Genomic DNA, 21,919 nt, shown 5'->3' with positions numbered 1-21,919 from the left:
ATAATTGTACACTATTGGTTTATACACATGGGGGAATTTAAAGTCATCAATTACATTAATATGTATACCTATGGTATGTTAGATTATCTACTGTCTTTATCAGTTCTCCCCACATATTAAGATTTTCTATAAGAATCAAGGAATCATCAATGCTAAGCGTCAAGTCTCAATATACGTATAAGTTAACTCAGTTACAACTTTAATTTGAGTTAAGAACTGATATTAAACAAAGAAGAAAAGGCTTAAATGAGAATCAGCGACTACTGTGTTTCCTGTAACCAGAACTATATAGTAGGCTGTAGCATCACACAAAGGAATCTATGTACAGTACCTATGAAATTATTCATTCCTAAGAAGGTTCCCCATTTTATTATTACAGTGGATTTTATTTGGCTTTTTGACATTGACTCTGGTGGAGTGATATGTAGCATATAAGTTAATAAATATTTTGTATGTCTTTATTTGTAATGTTAAAGAGTAAGGAAGCTAGGAAGCTTCTGCCCCTAGAGTTTTATGGAGGAAAGCCCATTGTGGGCCAAATTTATGGTTTAATTCTTTCCTTGCATGTTTGTTCGGGACTTCTGAAACTACTAGACTTTGAGCTTGCATGAGGTGTTTATTGTAAGGTAGCTGAACAGGGAAGGGTGCTGTGCCTGAGTTATTTCATTGGTGAATAGCCTCAGGAAGTATAAAGGGGTGTGTCTGTCAGGAGCTCCAGAGGGACATTAAAGGAGACCTGCAAAGACATACTCTATCTCTCACCATATGGTAATGAAGAGACAACCACTGCTCTTTTGCATTTTCTCCAAGATGAAGATAAACCATCAGCCATGTTGAGATAGGCATGCGGTCTGTTTCAGTAGTCTATTCATAGGCCGTGTGGTAGCACAGACCAAGTTACATTGAAGATAAGCCGAGAGCCCCCTATGGACACAAGATGCACTGCAATTTAGGCTGTAATGGTATGACAGGTCAACATTCACATTGTATTCTGCTTCGTTTTTAATTTTGGGGCATATTATTAATAATACATCATTAAATATGTAACTTAAATCCTGCCCTTTCCTTTACTCTGTCTAACTGCCTGAGGTTACATTACAAGGGAAGGGGAGAGGTAGTGCTAAAGTACCTGGTCATAGAGGTGTATGGAATTTGAAGTATTTTGGATAAATTTTACATAATAAAGAATGTAAAAGGGGAAAAGAAAGTCACATAAGACCCCACAACACAAAACGCTGATTAACAGAAAAACAGATCACTGCAAAGTGGTAGTTTTACTTTCTGTTGATCAGTGTCAAAAGAGCCTAAATAAACTAACTGTAATTCAATTTTGTACAACAATAAAATGTGAAAACTTTGTGGAGGTTAAAACCTTTGATAAGCAATGTACAAAATAGGGGGGAGGAGGGGGCACAAATATAGGTAACCCTTTAAAAATGCCATTTTAAACAATTTCCCCAGGTGAGTAAGGTATTGGATTCTAAATAGAAAATATGCCACCACTGACTTGCAGATGATCTTTAATCTGTTTTGTTTAAAAGTGTCTTTTAAACACATAAAAGAAAGCACATACTGTATACTAGGCAAAACGTCAATTTTTTTTATGTAAAGAAGCCAGTTATATCATAACATCTCAATGGATGTACTCTGTTTCTACACAAACACCTACCTTGTTTTTCAAGATGCCTTTAACAGAGTTTACTAAGGTGAACAAGAATGCTGCCCCCAAAAGGCTGGTGGCCTGTAGCTGTTAAAATAAATACAGCAAAACACCAAAGCAGCAAAGAACAATTTGGCTCACAACAGATAAACAAGGTGCGCTTCAAGTATCTTCTTAAGTGAAAAATGGGGGGCTACCTACTGCACTTAGACACAGAAATTAGATGTACTTCAGTGAATCACAAAATAGCATTCTTAAACCTGCTTAATATACAGTTCAGGGATTTAGGCTGGAGGCTATTCCAGCAGCATCTTGCACAAGACAGAAACAATAGCTGAAAGGGTGCCAAGTCCATTGCAAGGTTAATTTAAAATCTCTAGTTAACCTAACAGCCACATCTTTGGAGATGTGAGAGAAACCAGTGTTCCTTGAGCAAAATCAATACAGACATGGAAAGAAAGTGCAAAAAACTACACACAACTGGTTTATAGAATTTAAACCCAAGGCACTGGCAGTAGTGCCAACAGCTGTTCATTTTGCCAACCATATACCAGTGTGTCATCCCAAAAATGACAATGAAAGGCTTCATCCTGGTCCCCACTGTTGGCTATGCCTTAATAACACCACCTAAGGCTTTAATGATATTTAATCTAATAAAAATCCTTCTTCTGAATTTTATTGAGGTGTCATGAATAACAATGATCTTAAATCTTTGAGCCACTGTTCTTTTAATGACACTGTTTGAGTAATGGGCTGAATTTTCTCTGCAGACAGCTGTTTCGGTGAAAGCCATTCTAATTTTTAAACAGCTCATAGCATTATTTAGTATAAGAGTCTATAATTGCAATACATTAAACCTGACAAATTGGAAAGAACAATTAACAGTTCAGGTTTATCATCACTTACATGATTAAGCAATGTATCATTTCACCACTAACATCTAATTACAACTGCACATTATATGTAGACTTTATGCTTTTTTTGTATCTAAAATGTATATCTGTTATGGGCAGGAGAAAGGGATGATGGATTTTAAAAAAATACCCTTGATAAAGTTAGATGCTACCTTAAAATAAAATGGCTGTATTCCTATAGAATAACTGAAAATAAAAATGAATTGTGCAAAACCAATGTCTTTCATTGTACACTGACTTAATTGACCAAGTGTGTGAAGGGAGGGGTGTATGTGGCTAAACTCTGGACCAAGTCCATCTCAACAGTAGATGTTTAGTTCCACCAAATCTCAGACGGCCACTCCAAACTTCTACATGAAATCTGTCCTTCTGGCTTGGACTCCGACTCAGTATATGCAAGAAACAGAAACACAGCACAGAAAGATAGTTGAAATGCTTTCTTCTTACCTTCTTCACCAGCATCAGGGTTTGTTTTTTGACAGATCTAATGTCATCAGGACTCTTTGCTAGGATTAGGGGAATTTTTCTCTCTTCTTTATGTTTCTTTACTTGGAATAGATAAGCTTTGAATTGATTCATCATATGTTTTGGGAAACGATTTTTAAACTGTGTCCCCTGTACAGGCAAAGTTCTGAAGCTTTTTGATCCAGATTTCTAATATTGAGTAAGCAGACACTGTCTGTCCTTCATGATAGGCTATTATCATTGTCCCTTTAAAGAAAGGTACAAACTAGAACTTCCCGACAAATTTTGCTCCTAAGACAAAATGTCAGATAGCACCTAGACATTCTATATAAGTGAAAAAAACAGATAGAAAGACAGAACCCCGTATGGCCTTCATGTTACTATCTCATCTAAACCTAAGAAACTAACTGACTGTTGAATAAACTTTCAAGTGCAGAAGTTTGAAGGTGGCATTACTGTTTTTGGTGGCTGTTTGGATGAGGATGACCCAAAACTTACACTGCACATCTACTCGAATGGACTTGATGGCAGGCACCCCGATCCCATTGTCCGCTTTACAGTAATATCGGCCCCCTTGCGTCCGCTGGATCTTCTCAATGCGCAGACTTTCGTTGAACATGGAAGTCTCTTGGAACTTGTCTGATGCGCTGCCAGCTGTCTTTGTCCATCGTACCTGTGACACAAATGCAAACAGAGAAGTCAAAGAGCACATCCAAAAGTAGGTTTCTTGTTCCATACTTTTACCAATGGAAGTGGTCTAAAATTTGAGGGGCCCACTGACTGTAGTTTTTTTTTAACAATTTTCTTAATTTAAAGGAAATTTGCTGGCAGTGAAGTTTTTAAACCAGATGATAGTTCAGCTCCCATTTTAACAAGTTAAAATTTTACATTTGTGTAGATTACTACCCCAAGTCATTAGTTATTTCTGCTGCATTTGTATTAAAGTCATAGTTTTTTTTTATTATAAACACAGAAAACACAGAAAATGTCATAAAATGATTTACGTTCTCCAAATTCATTGCCAGCTGACTAGGAGAAAATGAAGCAAATAATCTTGGCAATCTAATGCAGCTATTCTACTAACAATATGAACCACAATCATTGGGTGTCAAACCCCATCCCAACAGCACCTGCAAAGCAAACCAGTAGTGTACAGTAATTCCATCAATGCGCTGTAGTAAAGTGGGGTCAAATGGCTGAGGCAGTTTTAATAAATAAATAATTCTAATTGTCACACTCATGTCTTTGTGTGGTGTGGTAACATGGCGACAGCGGTTCCAGTATGCTATCCAGGAGCAGACTGCCCTGCACTTACTATACAGATGCAGGATTACCTAACTGGCACTGGGAGCTACTGATTGTAGCAGCAAAGCCATGTCCCTGGTTTAATAAAGGAAGTGTGAATGATAGACAGGGGGAAAGAAAAGCAGAAAAATAAAACAGATCGGAGGCTGACAGGAACACAGACTGGCCAGTGATTGAGAAAGAGAAAAAGAGGACGTTGAAAAGGGAACAGAAGATAGAGAGGTGGAGACAGAGAGTGAGAGCACTCAAGCTTAATGGAGTGAGGAAGGTGGTTGGGAGTAAGTCTCAAGGCCGTGAGAGCCAGAGACTGTGAAAGGAATGTTCCTACTTAGTGCTTCCTTGGGAGTAGGAGTGGCCAGATTGACATCATCTCCTCGCAAGGGTCGAAGATGTGCAGTGGAAAAGGCATGTGGGGCTCAAAGAGTTGCCCTACATACGCTCAAGGAAAAGTGGCAGGGAACAGAGCCCAGATAAGAAGGCTGACTAAACAAGTCAGCGGGCATCTCCTCCCACTGCAAGGTCCGAATAGGATAATGTGAGGGGAAGGCAAGTAAGAAGGGAAGCACTGGGACTCATGTCTTGAGCCAACTTTTAAAGGAAAGTTTGTTTATTGGAAGTTAACCTCCTCCACCACATTTTCTTTTTAATGGATTATTTATTTATTGAACATTTTTGCAAGCACTGCACTATTGGCACTATTTCTGTGGACACTTTTTTGAATTGTCTTTTAATAAAAGCACTGTTCATTTTTTTAAACACTCCTTGATTTGTGTGTTTTTTCCTCATTTGCCAAGCTCATCCAGTCATGACTATCAATAGTGATGGGTTCAAGAGGCTTCCGGAATTGAGTGGGAGTATGGAGCGATCCTGCACCATCACAGGGATACAAACACAGGGGGCCAAAATATTTTGAAATGAAAACTAACATGGCATTCTCAGACCTTCTTAATACACATTCAGAGTCATGGGGACACCGAGTGTAGAGCAAATGGTAGAATTCACAGATATGGGTTAATGGGTTAGCAGGTATTGTGACACCAAGGCTGTCTGAAAGGCACTTAAAAATTTTGATCCAAACTTCTGTTAATTTGGTGCAGGCCCAAAACATGTGACCCAGTGAGGCTCAGACTTGATTGCAGCATTCGCAGGTTGGATCTTGCTCTGGAAACATTTTGGACAGTTTTAGGCGAGACAGATGTGCTCGATATATTATTTTGAGTTGAATAATTGTATGCTTTGTGCATATGGAGCTCAAGTGAAGTTTCTGCATTGCTATTTTTCACTCCTTTTCTGATATGAGTGAGAAATCTTTTTCCCATTGTCCTCTTTGATCTTTAAAAAGGAGGGACTCCAAAATAATTTTATATATTGCAAAGATGGTGTCTAAGTCCTTGAAATTGAGCAATATAAGTAAAAGATGAGGAAAATCGGGCAGGTTCTGTTTAACAAAGTTCCTAATTTGAAAATAGTAAAAGAAATGTGTGCTGGAAAATTAAATTTAGAATGTAATTGTTCACAGGATGCAAAGATGTTGTCTATATAAAGATCTCTAAGCAATTTAATCCCAAATTTTTCCAGATATTAAAAACTGCATATGTTTGTGAGAGTTGAAAGAGGTGGTTCTCTTGCAGAGATGCCACCGATAAAAGATTCTGTATCTTAAAATGCTTTCTACATTGGTTCCATGTTCTGAGTGAGTGAAGCACAATTGGGTTATTAGTATATTGCCGATAGCTTGCATTTATTGGGCCACTAAGCATGGAATATAAGGAAGTACTGCAGGATTTTACTTCTATTGCGGACCAAGCCTGTGTATGTTCATCTATTTGTGTCCTGGTTTTTATAGATTGTATGTTTGCTGCCCAGTAATAAAACTGAAAGTTGGGTAGAGCCATGCCACCTTCTGCCTTAGGTCTTTGTAGGGTCACTCTTTGGATATGTGGATGTTTTGAGTTCCAAATAAATGAGGTTATTGTTGAATCTAATTGCTTAAAAATGATTTATTGATGTATATTGGAATGTTTTGAAATAAAAAAAGAAGCTTAGGAAGAATATTCATCTTAACAGTGTTAATTCTTCCAGCTAGAGTGAGATGAAGGGTTGACCATCTATGCAAGTCTTGCTTAATTTTTTCCATACAGACTGTGAAATTTTGTTGATAAAGAGCTTTATGTTTACTTGTGATGTTGACCCTAGGTATTTAAACTGATCTGCAATGATAAAAGGTAGTGTCTAATCTAATATTATATGCTTGAGAATTCACTGGAAAGAGTACACTTTTATTCAGATTAATTCTGAGACCAGAGATCTTTTGAAATTCTGTAAGTGCTGTTAAGACTGCAGGCACAGAATTTTGTGGGTCTGATATATACAGTACCATATCATCTGCATATAGAGAAATTTTCTGTTCCAGTCCTTCTCTGATAATCCCCTTTATCTGATCAGCATTTCGACAGTGAACCACCAGTGGTTCAATGGCAATTGCAAATAGCAGTGGTGGCAAGGGGCATCCTTATCTGGTACCACGTTCTAGTTTAAAGTAGTCTGAACAAATGTTGTTAATACAAACTGAAGCTTCTGGATTGGTATACAGTAGTTTGATCCATGCACAAATGTTCGGGCCAAACCCAAATTTCTCTAATGTAGTGAAAAGGTATTTCCATTCAATCATGTCAAATGCTTTTTCTGCATCCAATGATAATAATATTTCTGGGGTGTTTGATTTTTGTTGGTGAGTATATTACATTAAACAGGCGTCGAAGATTGAAGATAAGTGTCGACCCTTGATAAATCCAGTTTGATCTTGTGATAATTACCGAAGGCAGCACTTTCTCCATCCTTCTAGCTATGATTTTTGAGAGTATCTTAACATCATTATTCAGAAGTGAAATTGGTCTGTATGATGCACATTGTAATAAGTCCTTATTTTGTTTAGGAAAGACGGTGATTAATGCTTGGCGAAAAGTTTGAGGAAGAATTTGATTGTCTCTAGCTTCTGTAAATGTTGCTAATAGGAGGGGAGCTAGCTGAGCGGAGAATTTCTTATAAAATTCTGCAGGGTAGCCATCAGGGCCTGCTGCTTTCCCACCTTGAAGTGACTTTATAGCATCTAGTAATTCTGATAGCCAGAGGTTTATCAGTTCCTCCGCACTAAAAGTATCTATTTGTGGTATCTGTAATGTATCCAGAAATGCATTAGATTGTGTGTTGTCTTCTTTAAACTCAGTAGAATATAAGGATTTATAGTAGTCTCTAAATGTGTGCATTATATTTTTATGGTCAATGATTTTGTCTCCATTCGTGTTGGTGATTACTGGGATTGCATTGCGAACTTCTTGCTTGTGGATTTGTTGAGCTAAAAGCTTATTAGCTTTCTCTGTGTTCATAGTAACGATGTCTGGATTTATAAATTAGTTGTTCAGTTTCTTTAGTTGTCAAGAGGTTAAGTTCTGAATGCAGAGCCTGCCTTTTCCTATGTAGGTCTTGCTTGGAAGCCTGGCATGTTCTTCATCTATTCTAATAATTTTGTTTTTTTAGCTCTGATACTTTTTTGGTTTCTAATTTATTCCTGTGGGAAAGATATGAAATAATCTGTCCTCTTAAGAAGGCCTTTAGAGTTTCCCAGAGTATTCCTGCAGAAACCTCTGAGGATGTATTTGTCTCTAGGAAGAAACTGATTTGTTTGGATATAAATTCAGTAAAGTTCTCATCTGCTAATAGAAGCAGGTTAAGATGCCATCTGCGAGGTGAGTGTGTGGGGCATAGTGACTTTAGCTCCAAGGTTAGAGGTGCATGGTCGGAAATAACAATAGCATCGTATTTGCAAGATTTAATCATAGGCAAGAAATTATTATCTATAAAGAAATAATCAATTCTTGAGTAGCAATGATGTACTGGTGAGTAGAAAGAATATGTTCTTGAGTTTGGGTTTCAAAACCTCCAGGGGTCTGATAAGTTGTGGTCAGTTACAAACTGTGTAATTATCTTTGCAGTGTTAGATGTCATCCCCCTGTGAAGGAGTCCTATCTAAGAGTGGATTTAAAACACAATTAAAGTCCCCAGCCATTATAATTTTATGAGTGTTCACATTGGGAATGGATGCAAATACATTTTGCATGAATTCCTTATCAACATTAGGTACATAAACATTTATCAAAACCATTTTACAGTTAAATAAGTTGCCCATGACCATCACATATCACCCTTCAGGATCAGATACTACATCTGATGCTACAAATGAGACTGTTCTATGTATGAAAATTCCCAAACTAGTTTTCTTTGTAAAGCTAGAATGGAACATTTGGCCTGTCCAGTCCTTTTGCAGCCGGAACTGATCCTGTAAAAATAGTATTTTAGCGTTTAAACTTTTTAGGTGAGAGAATACTTTCTTTCTCTTTAATTCGTGATTCAGAACTTTAACATTCCAGCTCACAAAATTAACTGTCCCATCATGGAGACATTGATTCTGAATTTTTGATGTCATTTTATAGTCTTAACTGGAAGTGAGACAGCTTTAACCTTAATTTCCTATATCCCCACAGGCTATTGCCATGCCGCCGATTTTTACGTTGGTAGATATAATTATAAGAATTAAAAGGATAGATTAGATATAGATATAGCCTGCTCTCTTTCTCCCCCAACTCATTTTGCCTCCCCATGTGAGGCTGGACCCCACTTCACACAATCCCGGAACTCTGACATTCCTAGAGACAGAGCACGTCCAAAGCAAAACAAGCCCCCATGCAAGGGCGTTTGAGGATTAAAAAGTAGGGATATCTATTGCCAATATAGTCTAAATATTATATGCCTAAAATATAATCATTAACAAACTTTAAGTATAAAATATATAATCTTCAGCAATCTTAAAGTATTAAGATAATAAACCCAGGGAATGGTGTTAGAAAGTGGTCCATGATATGCATAGTAAATCCTAATGCAATAACAATAACAATAAACCAAGGGTATGATGTTAAACACTCCCCTTTAGGGTAATAAAAATAAATAAATAAATGAATTTCTTCCACACACACACACACGTCTATAACTGTAATTAAGACATAAACAGAAAGCACTGAGTAATGAAAAGAATGTATAATTATAATACCCGTATCATTACACGTGGATCAGACAGCAGGTGATATCTCTTTGCCGTGACATGACAGGATGCGACTCACTATTGTGTTTCATAATAGTGTCGGGATCAGCTTTCTTAATTCCATTCCTGCTTCCTCCTTGCTGGAGAAGACGTAGTATTGGCTATGAACATCCACTTTCAGTTTGGTAGGATACAAGAGGCTGTATTTGATATCGGCTTGCCGTACCACTGTTTAATGTTGTAGAAGGCTGCACTTTAGCAGCTGTTGCGGGAGAAAAATCAGGGAAAATATGAATGTGGTTATTTTCAAATATAATCTCTTGCTTGTGTCTGAGGAGTGACATCACATCTAGCTTACATAATAATCTCTCGAAGTGGACAATAAAAGACCTAGGTCTAAAGGTATTTGATCCATGTATGCGATAAGCTGCTGCAATCTCGGAATCTGATTTAAAGTCCTCTCCAATTTTTTTTAGAGAATAGTTCAACTGCGAATTTCACTGGGTTTGGACTTTCACGATTATCAGATAGACCTTCAATTCTAGTATTATTCCTTCTGCTTCCATCTTCCAGAGCAGCAAGTCTGTCTGAGTATTTTGCATTCGGAATTGGCAGCTGTTGCTTTTCCATCAGCGGTGGATGCTAGATTTTCAGCTATTTCAATTTGAGTCATGAATGACTGTTTAACATCCTCCAGCTGATCGGCAAGTGTGCTCAGTTTAGACGCGTTTTCCTGAATATGCTCCTCAATTTTTTCCAGCGTACATTTATAGGGTAGCTGCCACATAAAGATAATGTGTTCTGCTGTCGATCGGTTGTTGGGGGAATTGCTTCTGACAGAGATTGACAGCGGTACCCAGAGGTGGAACTTCCGGTTGGTTCGGGATTCATTAGCATAAAGCGCCGTCTTTTAGGAAGAAGGAGAAGGAAAAAGAGAAAGAAGGAAGAACATCGGATAAAGAAAAGGCAGATCAGCTTTTGCTCTGGCCATGGGAAAAGCCTAGGAGCTCCTATTCGGTCCTGTCTGAAGGTGGATGGTCTTCTGTTTAATACCTGAAAGCGATCGTGCCGCTATTACCGACGGACTCGGGTGAGCCACAAAGCGGACTTACTATTACATTAATCATGGCGCAAGTATGACTGTATGTCTTTTATGACGAAGAGGAGATAGGTTGTTAGTCCGCTATTTTCAGGACTCCTCATCAGCTCGCCCGGCCGTGGCGGGAGTATGACAAGTGTTACAATAGGCCGCCTCAAATGAGTATATATGCGTTTCTCCGAGTCTTTATTATCCTGCCATAGCTCTTGCCGCAGCTTCTCACTTGTATTCTTGCTTATCATTATCTCTTCAAATGATCTTCTCCAATCGGCGAGCTATCATGACCTGCATCTCTTGCACATTCGCTCCCCATTTCGCACTCAATTGGAGATGATACAGCAGACCGTGGTCCCAAGGAGTCTGGGCTTTCACCCGTCTGTTCCAGGTCAGTCTCTGGAAGGCCATACCTTGCGCTTGGACTTGTCAGTCTGGGCTTGGATGTAGCTTTAGTTTTCTTTTCCATGTCTTTCTGAGCCCCTTTCTTGCCGATCATGTTTATATATGCTTGCATATACTGTAGTAGAACCCTCGGGTTGGATAAATAAAGGATATCTCAGGATAATAAACAAATAATATAAAAAATAACAGAGCTGCTAAATGAGCTCCGCTTAAGAGCTCCATCTCTCGCAATGGATGAGACCAAATCCATTATCTGAAATTCAATTTGATATATAGTTATATTGTGGAAGATGGCCAGGGTCCATTGAGGGGGAGCAGCCCTGGACGGTGCAATACCTACTCCTGGACGTTAGATGGCCATCCCCCTGGGTTGGAGCAGTGCCTCGGTTTCCCACAGGGCTCCATGGGAATTGGAGTTGGGTGCAGCCATGTTGGGTCCCGCAGGCACCACCAGGGGGTGCTGTAGCAGGGATTCCTGAGCCCGTATGGGCAGCATATTTGCCACACCCAGAAGTGCAGCCAGAATTTGGCAATCAACCACCTGGAGCACTACCGGGTGGACTATAAAAGGGCACAGCAACCACCACTGGCCAGAGTCAGGAGGAGGAGGACGAAGTGTGATGGAGGAAAAGGAGAGTATGTTGGTGCTTATCTGGTGGTTTGGGACTGTGCTGTGGCTAGGGAACAAGGGGAAGATGTGTCCTCCAGCTGAAGAAAAATAAATAATTGTTTTATTTTACGCGTGCCACCGTGTCCAGTCTGTGTTGGGTCAGGTGCCTTTATAGCGCCTTTTACTATAAAGAGAGATACAGAGTATGGTCTTTGTTAGAATGGCATCAATCCAAAGCTTGATCAACTAAGAAGCTGTTTCATTTGCCATGACTGTGCAGTGAACAGAACATGTTCAGAAGATGAAAGAATGTTTGGAGAGTATAACATTTCCCTTTCGTGTAAAGATACATGACATGTTTTTACACTAAATTGTCACTTGACATTCATTTTTTTGTTTGGAAAGATATCTGAAATGTATTTTGAGAAACAATTTAATTAAAGAAAGGTCCAATTAAAAATAATAAATATGATTTTAATCTATTTAAAAAAACACATAAAAACATCAAGGGTATATACATTATCTCAAAATATCTGCAAAAAAAAAGAAATATAGATACAGTAAAATAGGAAGTTAAGATTTAACATTAATTTTGAAGCTGTAGATATAAAAAGAAAAATGAACAAATGTTACTATATCTCTACTTAATGGTTCCTTGGTCCCCTAAGAGACACAGTATCTTCTGTAACCAACACCCTTCCTTATTTCAGGCCATCATGCTATGTTTTCAGGGCAGCATAACACTTTTTTCATTTCTCTCCTTGAGTTCATCTCTTTCGCATGGGGTCTTCTCACTCTATTCTCAGGTGCTTTGTTTAAAAAAAAAGGCGACAATCTTCTAGCACTTCCTAATTGCTCCCAGTTACCATGAGCCTTTAGCACAATGTAATTTGCACAATTAATAAAAATCCCTTTAAATATTTAAAAGATGATTGACACATGGCAACTATTATAATTATTTTCGATTTTGTAAGATGAGGCCGACTTCTTGTGTACTGGACCCCATCCCCAGCACACTAGTTAAATCCTGCCTTCATGCCATAATCCCGACTGTTACAACAATAACAAACTCATCCCTTGACACTGGCTCTGTGCCGCTCACTTTTAAAATCGCATCTGTAACCCCAATGTTAAAAAAGTCTGGTCTTGATGCTGACAATCTTAATAATTTCCGGCCTATTTCCCACTTACCTTTCCTGTTAAAAGCTCTTGAGCATGTTGTAGCTTCCCAGCTCACCAATTACTTAAAGTCTAATAATTTGATGGAACCCTTTCAGTCTGGGTTCTGGGTGCAGCACAGCTGTGAAACTGCACTGCTACGGGTAACCAATGATTTGCTTATGGCAGAAGACTCTGGAAAAACCAGCATATTAATTCTGTTAGACCTCAGTGCAGCATTTGACACTGTCAGACATGATAGTCTACTGCTAGAATGGAGAACATGCTGGGTATCTCTGGCACTGCCCTCCAGTGGTTCAAGTCCTATCTGACTGATAGGCAAGAGTTTGTTAGTCTTGGCAACAGCAGATCCAGCTCAGCGCCAGTCACACAAGTAGTTCCTCAGGGCTCTGTCCTCGGCCCTATTCTCTTCTGTATTTATATGCTTCCCCTTGGCCATATTATTTGTAGCTATGGACTGGGCTATCATTTTATGCAGATGATACTCAACTCTACTTCAATGTTAAAAGTGAAACTTCATCAGAGCTTTCTTAGCTCACAACCTGCCTCAGTGAAATTAAAACCTGGATGGAGCAGAACTCTTTAAAATTAAACTGCAATAAAACTGAACTCCTGCAAATTGGGACTAAAATGCAACTTAATAAAATTAGCTCCTTCCCAGTCAATCTTGGTGGTGATCTCATCAGACCTGCCTCTACTGCAAAGAATCTTGGTGTCATTTTTGATTCCTCCCTTTCTTATTCCACCCACATAAATCACATTAAGAAACTTTCTTACTTTCACCTCCCCAACATATCCCGTGTTCGCTCCTTCCTCTCCTTTTCTAATGCTGAGAAACTTGTCCATGCTTTTATCACATCCCGCATAGATTATTGTAACTCGCTGTTGGCAGGTGCCCCTTCTAATCTTATATCTCAGCTCCAGCTTATTCAAAACTCAGCTGCAAGAGTCCTTACTGGAACCAGCAGCAGCAAGCACATCACACCCATCCTGCTCCGTCTTCACTGGCTCCCTGTGTCTTACAGAATCAAATATAAAATCCTACTAATAACCTACAAAGCCTTAAATAACCTTGCGCCAAACTACATCAGTGACCTTCTCCATCACTATGTGCCTGCCCGTCCACTAAGGTCCTCTGATTCTGGCAATCTTGTTGTGCCCCACACTACTCTTCACTCCATGGGTGACAAGGCCTTCAGCTGTATAGCGCCCAGACTCTGGAATGACCTACCAAAATTAATTAGATCAGCTGATTCCATGAATTCTTTTAAAAAACAACTTAAAACTCATCTGTTCAGGAAGGCTTTTAGCTCTACTTGACTTCATTCCCCTTCTCTCAGTTTACCTCTCTGTCAAGATGCTCATGTAACCTGTGTGTGTGTGTGCTAGACCATCTATTCTGTTGTCTGTTAGGCTTTCTCTGAATTTACTGTCTTAATCTTCTTTATTTATTTATTTGCTTTCTACTATTCTATATACTGTAAACCCTGCCGTTCTTTCTTATATTCTGTAAGTGCCTTGAGCATGGGAAAGGCTCTATATAAATAAAATGTATTATTAAATTATATAAGAAATATTATGAACTTGTTTGTGCTTGAAAATGTAAAATATAAGAGCAACAATTACTATGCAGTAAGCATGCTTCTTTTTAACAAATGACTACTATGCAGTTATCTTTTAAGTTACCAGTAAAGTAATAAATTGTATGAATGGATACAATCTAATTAACATTCTGAAGTTAAATATTTTGACATGTATACTTGTAGTAATCAAGTATTTTAAATTAATTGTATTTTATTACAACAATATCTGTCAAAAGACAATTGTATAATTGATTTTTAAAAAATATTTTGTTTAAATTGCGCACATAGAATGAGCATCTACTGTATGAACCACATTTTTGCAATGTCAATTCAACGGCTGTGTACCTGTATTGTGAGGGGAGGTTCTCTGGGTGGAAAAACTTTTAAAGACATGTAAAGCCAGGTTTTTTACTTCAGTCAGCATGATGTGTGCATCCGTAAACGCTACTGTATGCAAGCGGTGTACTGTTTATACTTCCATGCATACTTTATGTAAATCTGGATGATTCCACCGGGTGGCAGTGCGAGGTATCATCATGGTGAGAAAACAAAGTTCAGCTTTGCCATGTTGTGAATTGCCCAAAACATTGGTTAAATTCCTAAGACACCTTGCCACAATAACTCTGAAAAGGATGGATGCTTAATAATTACATCCATCAATACAGGGACACACCCATTCCAGCTATCGTCGGGCGTGAGGCAGAAACAATTCCTGGACGGGGCATCAGCTCATTGTAAGGTGAATACAAGCACACCCATACACTAGCATCATTTTAGCATTACCAAATCCCCAAACTTGCATGTCCTTGAAACGAAACTGGAGTACACTGTGGAAACCCATCAGAAAAACATGCAAACTCTAGGCAGGGAACACCAGGGATGCGACTCTCTACTGTGAAGCAGCAGTGCTATCAAGCACCCACTTTGCCATTCCCGCATGTATAATTATTAACAGTATTAATTATTTAAAAGAACTTAACAATTTATCTCTAAAGTGTAAAATATATGCTTTAACATATTCCATCATGAAAGTGATATCAAGTATAAATTTAAGGATTCTAAATGTGCAGAGAGCTGGAATATCATAAATTTAATGTGTTGTGTGTGGCAATCGATGCCTGCCACTGCTATCAAAGCAGGAGGGAGCTCCAAAAGCATGTAGCAATTAACTATTGGGTCGGTTTAAAGGTAACATTTATAACGTACTTTAATGACAAAATAAACTACGAAATTAAAGTTGAAAATTCCACTTTAATCACAAAATAGACCTTTTTTTCTTCACTGTGTCCCTTATTTTTTCCACTCTGTGGCTCAAATACACTTACTTACATTCTGATGCTTTTACAAAGGTGCAAAAAGGAAAAAAAAAAAGCACAGAAGATGGTACATGAGACCTTTTAAATGTATTGCATCATTACAATAGTGAATATACGACGCTTGCACTGCATATGTAAGAAATAGATGAAGCACCACAAATACATTTGTATGTCAGTATTTAGGTTTGATTATTTGCTTCACCACATGGAACCATTCATTAAAACATTTAAGCACGCACACTGATCCTGTAGGAACTGCAAAGTGGCTTGCTGTCACATGTTGACCTTAAACAAAGACTCTGACATGATGTTCCAACTTGAACACACCGCGCCCCCTGATTTTTTGCTGGTACTGGAACTCTGGCACACGTTGTGTCAATTTCTGAGAAAGTGCTCACAGGACGTGCCAAATGAACGCTGGGAAATGCATGACAGCCATGATGCATGCACAAATATGTTCTGAGCGTGTAGTATAAACCGGCCTTTATAGTATTACAAATTACTTAATGCCCTTTACAAAGTTTGCAAGAGGATTCTGTGTCAGAGTGAAGATAGTGCTTCTGAGGATAGGCCTACATACTTAAATGGCAACAGTCTGTCGAACAAATAAAGAAGAGCAAATACTTAAAATCAGATTTTGAAAAAGAGTCTCATGGCTTCATGCTACTCTTGTGTTAAACCCTTTAAAGCCCTTATTGCTAATAACACTGAAATTTCATTTTTAAATACACTGCTTTAAAAAATGAAAGGAATACTTAATCATCACTATCTAATACCAAGTCAATTAAGCTTCAAGGATACCAGTCTGTCCAGTTAAGAAGCATAAACGATTGTTAATCAACATCACCTGCTTTGGTGCAAATGAAAGTGACAACAGGTGCACTGGAGAAGCAAAGGCAAGACAACCCCCAAACATGGGAATAGTTTTACAGATGGTGACCACAGACAATTGTTCTCTTCATATTCATCCTGACTGATTCTTCGCTAGTTTTGTATTTTGCTAGTGCCCTTGTCACTAATGGTAGCGTGAGGCATACCTGCAGCTGATTCAGGCAGCACAGGTAGTTCAGCTCCTCCAGGATGGCATAGTTTGCTGTGTCTCTCAGCACAGTCTCAAGAGCATGGAGAAGATATCAGAAGATGGGCCATTGCACGAGAAGAGCTGGACAGAGCTGTAGAAGAGCATCAATCCAAGAGCAGGACTGGTATCTGCTCCTTTATGCGAGAAGGAACAGGAGGAGCACTGCTAGAAACTTTGTTTCTATATACAATTTTTGTTCAATCAGGATTTATAGAGGCAATGTAGGATTCTGGATTTGTCTGTTGAACTCGGGACAGTTTCTCTCAAACAGTGACATCTGACAACATTGGAAGAGACTTAAAATGAAAAACAAATCTTTTGTGGGTTTTACGGTGAATGGTGTACATGGCTCTCAATCAATGGCTTTCATGCACAGGGAAATAGCAATAAACATAGGTATAAATACATATGGATCAACTCTTTTTAACATTGTAAGATTTAATTTTAACACAAGCAATTTTACTGTGTGCAATTTGGGGGTTTTCACATACAGCATGGTTAGTCTTCTTGATGACACACGTTCAGATTAAATTCCTCCCTGAAGAAACAAAACTTTTGTGTTTGTAGTAAAGCACTTCCTTCCCTGCAATGGAATGATGCTTTACGCTCTTAGTCAAGTGTTGGCCTCCAATATTCCCAGAAATTATGTGATGGTGCTGCTGTAGTCAGTCCATTTTTTCCCTGATCCCAACTAATCAGTCTGCCACAATGAGCAATCTGCAGTTTTTGCTCAGTATCACCATCAGCAATTCAATAACATGTAACATTCTTTTTTCCCCTTTTGATGCAAAGATTTATGTCTGCACACTGTACTAAATGAATTACGCATGATATGCACAAGAAAATTAAGGTCCAGTTTCCCTAAATTCATATTTTGAATGCACTCTTTGTTTTATACTTTAATTTCATTGTTTCTCAAGCTTATCCTTTCACCAAAGTGGTACATGACCACACCTCTTTAAGGGAAGGTTTTTTGAGGTGTGGTTCTCTTTCATCAGTGAGAGGTTCCTACTTCTTACCAGTCTTCATGCAAGACTTCGAGAAAGAGACAAAAGGTTTGGTGAGGGACTAGTGAGACGCACATGAGTGAGACTCTAAATAATCATTATTAAGAAACCGGCTGAAAGTCTTCAATGAATACATAAATCAGATGGAAACTCAAGGGTTGTCACTAAATTAAATAAATGTTAAAAAAAAATATACGTATGATTAACTTTTGTGTTTTCTTATTATTTTTTTACCTCGTTATTTGAGGTGCTTATGTTCTCTTTTTCTGGATGTTTTTTTTATTTTGTGCAGAAGCATCAAGGTCTTGCTTGCTGATGTCAAACAACTCCTTCCCAAAGAGCAGCAATATATTTTCCAAACATAGCCTAACACTGACATGAGACTGACCTTGGTGGGTTTGCAGTTACTGCCAGGCTCAAATGAACCACGCAACGCACAGTCAGGACTTCAGTGTAATACAAGCCATGAACCCTAGCTGCCTTGTATTGATCAGACAAACTCTGAAACCTAATCTTATATTTTCTGCCAGTACAAAGGCATTAATTATTCCCTCCTATATGGCACTGGTCCAGCTAAACCCCTCAAGGTCATTGTCATTTAACTAGCACTGACAACAAAGTGCTCAGCCTGATGCAGAAGTAAGAATTCTTTAAGGGTCTCTTATTAAGAAGGAACTAATTTCCCTGATTAGAACACCTTCACTGCTCACTTCAAATCAGTCAAGGTAAAACAAGGTCAGCTATTCTCAACTAATTCCTGCAGTGTGCAACTTGGCCAGAAAAGTTTTTAAAATAAAATAGTCCAGTAGGAAATGATGTTATTAATATGAAGTCCAGGTTCTTTGTCTTTCTGTTCCCCTCCTAGCATAATTGCACCACTCATATTACCCTCATTTGAAATGCTCAGGTACGAGTGTCGTATGTGTGTTTTTAGTCAGAATGAACACAATATTTTCACTGACACACGATGAGTTCATTTTGATTACCAGTGCTTTGCTTCTTCCTGATACTTTGTCCTAAAAGTCATTGTTTTTGCACTAGTTCATTGGCTGCTTTCTGAGGTATTTTGGAACTGGATATATCACTTGTCAGTTCTCTCTGATGCACCAATGGTTAGAGTTGACTAGATGAAGTGGTAAGTGCAAACTGCTTGTGACAGCTTAGCTGCAGTTTGGTAGATTCATATATTTATTGCTTCTGAATGCCTGATGTATCCATCATACATACTGTTAGGCATAATCTAATCTTCATTCAGGTGCCAAGTGTTTCGATTCCATAGACTAAACACACTGACATGCCTACTGATCCTATGAACTTGTGTATGTATCTTGTTAATGTACCATTACTAAGGCTAGTCACTGTATTAAATCTCCAGGTTTTAATTTTTAACTGTTGCTCCCTTCTTTCTAAATCACTTCTCCTCAGTGACTCAGTTATTCTTTCCACTGCTGCCTTTACTTCACAGAAGCATCTCATTCTGATCATGATCTTACCTCTAGTACTGTTCTTGGTTTCAACTTATTCGACACTAGTGTCCATCTGGCTGATTTTGAGTACTGTGTTTGTTTAGTAAGTCTGAGGTTTTGAGATCTTCTGCTTTCATATGTACATACTTTACAAATTGTGTATATTTTGGCATTTTTAAATGTAAAAATTTAGTACCTTCATGATTTAATTTATGTTATAATTTTGTGAATGAATAATGTTCATAATTGTGCTGGTGTTTTGGATCCTTAGGCATCATTAGGCTGCCATTCTGTGCTTTGTTGTGTACTGCCTTTTTTGTGCTGAATATACCATGGCCATATTGTTTATAGAAACAGTATTCACTGCCAGTAACATAATACAGAAGTTGAGTGATGTAAAATACATACGCAGTATCAGCTTTCAGGATATTTTCTGAAAACCCTTGTTACCTATTACAAAATATTTTCCTAATGGAAATTACTTTAAATTTGCTTCTTTTGACATTAACTTTTGTTCTCGGTACCCAAATGTGGCAATTGGTGCCACGGCCCACCTGCCAAGTTGTTTTCCTGCCTGCCTAAAGCCCATTGCGGCATTTCCTGTGTGATTTTGGGCTATACAAAAATAAACTGTATTGTAATGTATTGTATTTTGTTGTTCAAATTGGGGTTAGGCAATAGGTTTTTCTTTTAATTTCTTTGCTGTTTGACAGAAATTTGTTTACTATTTTTTGTTTTCTTTCTTGCAGGTGGGCTACCATGCCATCCTCTGTAAATCTCACTACATAATATTAGTTAATATTCAATAACTATTAAAAATATACATTAACTTAAAATATCAATTTTACTTTGACTTGGGGTTCAGTACGGGTTTGTATCTACTCATAAAACAAAAAAGGACACATTGCTTAAGTGCAAGGCTGGTAAAAATATACATATATCTACAGCTTGTACAATAAAACATAATATGTGCGCTATTATATTTTACTCTACCTACTCGTTACTGTACTGTATTTAATGGAGAGAATCTTATTAGTCACACAGTATTCAGTACAATGAAGAATATTTGCACTGTTTATAAAAAACATGCAGCAAACTAATATATAGGCATGTCACAATAAAGATAAGTGGTTAATCAAAAAACTCGAAACGTTACTGTATCTTCTATCCTATGAGAAATCACAAGACACATAGTCATAGGTAGGAAGGAAGCCTTTATTGTTATTGTACCATGAAATTGTAAAAGCTACATCTGTAAATGGTGAAAGTATAACAAAAAGCAACACATATAAAAAGCACACATTCTATGACAAATAAGTACACAGATAAATAGATAAGGGACAGATATTACCATCTCCTAAAGTAATTGTCATACATGCAGGGATTTAAAATTCTGATTGCCCAAGGATAAAAACTATCTGCAAATCTTTTTGTTGTACATTTAACTCTCTTGTACTGCCTGCTGGTGAGTTAGTGGCCAAGATAGGAAGGGTCTTTAATATTTTCCTGGCTTTCTGGAGGCATTAGACACTGAAGATATCTTCCAGGGAGGACAAACAGCAGCCATTGATTTTCTTTGCAGTGGATATTACCTTCAGCAGAGCTTTCCTGTCTGCTGCTGTACAGCCAGCACACCATGTTGAACGCAGTATGTTCAACATTCTGGATAGTTGAGCAGTAGAAGATCAACAGCATTTTCCCATTCATTTCCACAATCTGGAGAAGTCCCAGGAAATGCAGTGACTGCTGGGACTTTTTGACCACTGCCAGAGTGTTTGCTGTTCAGGGAAGGTCCTCAAAAATGTAAGTTCCCAGGACCTTAAAGGAGATGACCCTCTCCACCAGGTCACTGCTGATGTATGGAGGGGCTGACTCTGCAATGTGCCTCCTGAAGTCAATGACACCATTAAGTGATTAGATCGCTGTGCAGGACTGTGTCCAACTTATGTAGCGGTTCTATGAAATTTATAAAATAGTGAGCCAAAGCCAAACTAAGTAGGTAAAATTAACAGAGGATGGCAGCACTCCATCACTTAACTGAAACTTTATGAAGCAGGATATCAACATAACTACAGGGCTTCCTAAAAAATTACTAACGACCACATTATGAACAAATTTGGGTATATGGAGAAAGTCATTTAAAACTCCTTTTCATCTTATGAACTGGAGTAAAGCTCACTTTTCATAGTTACAAGGAATGAGTCTGTGACAAATTAACAAATGAGAGCCTCTAACCCTAACCTCTGATCATCTTCACAGTAATTCCAGGTATACCTCCCTGTAGCCTTGAAAAAAGACTGGGGCTTGAGGTTTGGGTCACGGCTAAATGTTAGGGACTCACAGTCACCAGTCTCAGACACATAAATATATGTATTCATTATATAGATTTTGTTAAGATATTTCATGTGCATGGATAATTTGAAAAAAAAGATCTTTTTGTCAGAAAAAATACATCAAATTTGAATGAAACCTAACAGTTCCTATCTTACAAATTATCTTACACCCACTGCCAACAGTGGTGTTGCAAATGACATAATGTTATAGTTTGGAGTTTGTTTACTGCCTTCTTGGAAGTAACCTAAGTACACATAGTTAAAATAGACACTATCTTTTGTAGATATACTATATGTACTTGCTTTGATAAAACAAAGATGTCATGGTAAAAAAGTAACATTAAAAGAACAACAGTGGGGAGAATTTCGCAACAGAGCACTTTGAACCTAAAAGAACAGCCAGTACC

General features: G+C 38.1%; 1 protein-coding gene across 1 annotated transcript in view; it reads right to left on the bottom strand.

Annotated features, from left to right (window-relative positions):
• LOC120525770 (MAM domain-containing glycosylphosphatidylinositol anchor protein 1) overlaps positions 1-21,919 on the bottom strand; it is a 1,080,913-nt gene that overhangs the window by 788,037 nt on the left and 270,957 nt on the right. The window contains exon 4 of the mRNA XM_039748356.1: positions 3,538-3,712. Within this exon, the coding sequence (XP_039604290.1) occupies positions 3,538-3,712 (175 nt within the window). The remainder of the gene's footprint in view (positions 1-3,537; positions 3,713-21,919) is intronic.

Source organism: Polypterus senegalus, chromosome 3 (assembly GCF_016835505.1).
Source record: "Polypterus senegalus isolate Bchr_013 chromosome 3, ASM1683550v1, whole genome shotgun sequence".
NCBI lineage: Eukaryota > Metazoa > Chordata > Cladistia > Polypteriformes > Polypteridae > Polypterus > Polypterus senegalus.
The sequence above is the reverse complement of the archived record's forward strand: the minus strand, read 5'-3'. Positions and strand labels throughout refer to the sequence as shown.